This window comes from Elephantulus edwardii, unplaced genomic scaffold (assembly GCF_000299155.1).
Source record: "Elephantulus edwardii isolate Elephantulus edwardi_28Jun2011 unplaced genomic scaffold, EleEdw1.0 scaffold00100, whole genome shotgun sequence".
Taxonomy (NCBI): Eukaryota; Metazoa; Chordata; class Mammalia; order Macroscelidea; family Macroscelididae; genus Elephantulus; species Elephantulus edwardii.
This window is the reverse complement of record NW_006399850.1, coordinates 2844747-2848366: the sequence shown is the minus strand read 5'-3', so window position 1 is coordinate 2848366 and position 3620 is coordinate 2844747. Positions and strand designations below refer to the sequence as shown.

At 55.9% G+C, this 3620-nt stretch overlaps 1 protein-coding gene across 1 annotated transcript; it reads left to right on the top strand.

The window, feature by feature from the left end:
• Positions 1-421: 421 nt before the first annotated feature.
• On the top strand, positions 422-1862 carry NKX2-8 (NK2 homeobox 8). The gene is made up of 2 exons (XM_006891562.1): positions 422-581; positions 1309-1862. Exons 1-2 carry the CDS (start codon positions 422-424, stop codon positions 1860-1862), a joined length of 714 nt encoding a protein of 237 aa, XP_006891624.1.
• Positions 1863-3620: the final 1758 nt, after the last annotated feature.

Here is a 3620-nt window from a genome sequence, read left to right as displayed (position 1 = left end):
GTCACTGCTCGCCACCCAAGATGTTATTCAACGGTAACAATCCCCATTATCTGTTCCCACTTTGGGTTAATCAGACAGAATCGCTAATGCCGAGGACGCTTCCTGCCGCCTCTGGGAGGTAACTGGGCGCAGAGAGGCGGGGGAACTGGGCGGGGCGGTGGGCGGAGGTGGCACCTTCTGGGCGAAGAGGGGCTTTGGTCCGACACTCATTCAGGTACTTGACACCCAGAGACCCGAACCTCGGCTTTCAAAGTTGCCTGGGGTGGGGAAAGGGCCTTATATAAACAGGGCTTGGGCTGTAAACGCGCTAATATCCCGGAGGCCAGCTCACGGCGAGCGCCTCCCACACCCACCCGGAGGAGTGGCGCCCCCCGCCGCCCCTCGGCTCCTCGCTAGCCTGGCCCCCGCCTACTTGTAGGCCATGGCTACCACCGGACGCCTCAGCTTCACCGTGCGCAGCCTCCTGGACTTGCCCGAGCTAGACGCACAACACCTGCGGAGGCAGGAGCCGGAGCCGCGCTCGCCGCTGCGCCTGGGCCCCTGCGCCGTTTGGCTGGAGCCAGAACGCGGACACTACCCCTGTGAGTGAGCGCAGGGACCTGGCGGGGTGGAGGGGCGATTTGAGATCATGGCCCAGGTCTGACTGGGAACCCGAAATCCTTGATCAGGGATTCTCTCAGTCCTGAAACTCATCTCTAAGGCTCCAGGTTGTACATCCTGCGCGTCCGGGTCAGGAGGGCCCTAAAGCAGAGCCAAGGGCTCTGCGCTAACTTCCCGTACGTGAATTTCTGCTTCTGGAGGCTGCTAGGAGTAGAAGTATTTAAAAGGCGCTCCCATGGGAATGATTGTATGAAGGATAGTGAATGAAAAACAGCGTGAAATAAAATGTATACGAACCTTATATGCAAACCAGTATAAAATATCTTTTTAAAAATCCCAATAAAAACATGGTCCCATTCTCCCGGTCTCTGTCTGGGATGGCAGCATTGCCAAGCCCAGTCTACCTCAGGGGTGTGCAAACTCAGGGAAACCGTAGAGCAATCAGCCCATAAAGGCTGGTCCTGGTGACCCAGGTCGGGTTAAGTTCATCTGACAGAGCAACTAGTGCTGATGTTAGGAGGTTTCTCTGGGCCTGGTCATTGCTAGGATAGGAATGAAGGTTTGGAGAGAGGTCTGGCCTCTGACAGCTGTGAGGAGGTCGAGACGTGTCCCAGCCGGTGGCTCGTGCGCCCCTGGGAGAGATGTAGCAGGCGCGTTGAAGGGCATCCCGAGCCTCACCCGGCCTTGTCTTCTCTGCGGTCTCCTTAGCCTCAGACGAGAGCATCCCAGAGACCAGCCCTCCTGACTCATCCAAGCGGCTGACCCCGCGACCCGCGTCGCCAGGCTCAGATGCTGGGAAGAGGAAGAAGCGGCGGGTGCTGTTCTCCAAGGCACAGACGCTGGAGCTGGAGCGTCGTTTCCGGCAGCAGCGCTACCTCTCCGCGCCGGAGCGCGAGCAGCTGGCTCGCCTGCTGCGCCTCACGCCCACGCAGGTCAAGATTTGGTTCCAGAACCACCGGTACAAGTTGAAGCGCGCGCGTGCCACGGGCGCTGCGGGGTCGTCCGACCTCGCCGCCGCCGAGCTGCGCGCCGCGCCTAGCCTCCTGCGCCGTGTGGTGGTGCCGGTGCTGGTGCGCGATGGGCAGCCCTGCGGCGGTGGCGAGGGAGGCACAGCCGCAGCCCCGGACAAGTGCGGCGCCCCCGCGGCGGCTGCCGCTTGCCCTCTCCCGGGCTACGCAGCTTTCAGTCCTGGCCCTGCCCTTGGTCTCTTCCCGGCTTACCAGCATTTGGCGCCATCCGCGCTGGTCTCCTGGAACTGGTGAGCCCACCGCGGGGCGCGGGTATCTGAGGTTACCTTGAACTTAAGAGTGCTCTGTGACTGGAGCTGGGCTGGAACCAGAGACTTGAAGATTTCCAGGCCAGCTCCCTGCGTTCCCCACCTCCTTGGTCGCCGCGCGTCCTCTCCAGGAGTCTTGGAGCAGCAAGAAGAAAACTCTTGCAAGGTCCTTTCTTTCCCTTTCCTTCGCCCACCATCCCCAGAGCTAGGTTTTACAGCTTGAACCTTATTTGTATATTCTAAAACAGCAATTTGTATGGGAAGCAACGTATTTAGAAAGAAATAGAATTTTTTTTCCTCTTTGTGGTGCTGCAATAAAATATGTGGGATTGCGGGGGTGGGGGTGGTGGGGGGTCTCCTGCGTGCCTTCTGGAAACGTGAGGTGAGAGTCAAGACCCCCAGGCAAGAGTTCTGGGCACCAGGCCGCTCCTGGTCAAGTTATGGCCCATTTTGAATTGAGTCTGAGGGCAGACTGCCATCCTAATATGGCTTTAGGAACATGGGGAGAGGGAGCAAAAAAAGAGGGGAGGCGGGAGGAACTAGAGTTAACCTTTGGGTCTCAGTCACCCAGAGGCCGACTTGGCGCAGTCTTGAGGTGGGGTGGAGCCCCTCTGGACTCCAGGTCTGTTGGCATTTTGAACACCATTGTCCAAGACTGGGAATGGGCTATTCTGGAAGAATATTTTTGAGATGTGTCAGGAAGATTAGGTGCAAAAAGCATTCTTGCAGGCTGCAGTAGCGGAGGACTTGAGGTCCGGCGAGCACAAGGAGATCTGGTAACCCCTAATTAAGCGGCTGTCTCCCTTGCCAGCTGTGATCTATTTCTTCTAGGACCGACACCTGAGGTGGGACAAGGTATGGCAGAGAGGTGAAGAAATTAAAGGAACAACTGGCCCAGGTTCTGCCTCAGGGCTGCACCAGGGAAATTGGGTTGCCAGCTGAGGGAGGACAGCCTGGGGGCTTTCTGGTGGCCAGATTTTGGGATTGGATGGTTGGTCTGCCTCATTTTATTTGCATCCTAAACATTCATCAAGATCCAGGATATGGTGTCTGTCTCTCCTCAGTATTTACAGGGCCTCCATCAGAGAAGAGGTGTTGTCTAGTTCTACAGGGCTCACCACTGGGAGATTTGCATAGGGAGAGCCTTCCTGGGGACAGAGCAAGGCTGGGTGACATCTGTGAGGAGTAGGTGTTGGGCTTGTGTGGGGCCCTAGCTTTGTTGTCTGAACAAAGGATGGCAACTTAACATTAACACCTGGAATTTTGGGGAGTGGAGAGAGCAGCGGGGGAAGGGAATGGGGTGTTTAGGTCTCAGCTGCCAGCCACCTTGTCTTCCATATGGATGCGACTATCTTAGAAGAATCTGATCCTTAAACCTCCTTTTGTCTTGGGGACTGAAAAGGACATTGTCAGGCCTGAATAGGACCTAGACAAAATCCGCACTGTTTCCATTCAGGATTCTGTTTAATCAGTCCCTAGTGACAATGTAGTGGGTGTTAGGCGGGACAATGGGATCTTTTTAAACCTTGTGGCCTTCAGAAAGACAAAGGGCTTGAATTTTATGGGCTTACAACTTCAATTAGAACAGTGCCAGTGTGCATGGGAGATTATCAAATTTGTATCATAAAACCCCTTTCTAATAAATGATTGCTGGAGAGAGAGTCTGGACATTGTAAGACATATATTGGGACCTGTCGGGGGTGGGGGGTGGGGAGGGGTCCCCAGTTAACCCTGGTGTAGCAGA

Excerpts from the sequence above, each read along its gene's own strand:
- NKX2-8 (XM_006891562.1), top strand. The coding sequence starts at position 422 with ATGGCTACCACCGGACGCCTCAGCTTCACCGTGCGCAGCCTCCTGGAC. Across the intron at positions 582-1,308 it reads AGAACGCGGACACTACCCCT|CCTCAGACGAGAGCATCCCA; the intron begins GTGAGTGAGCGC and ends CGGTCTCCTTAG.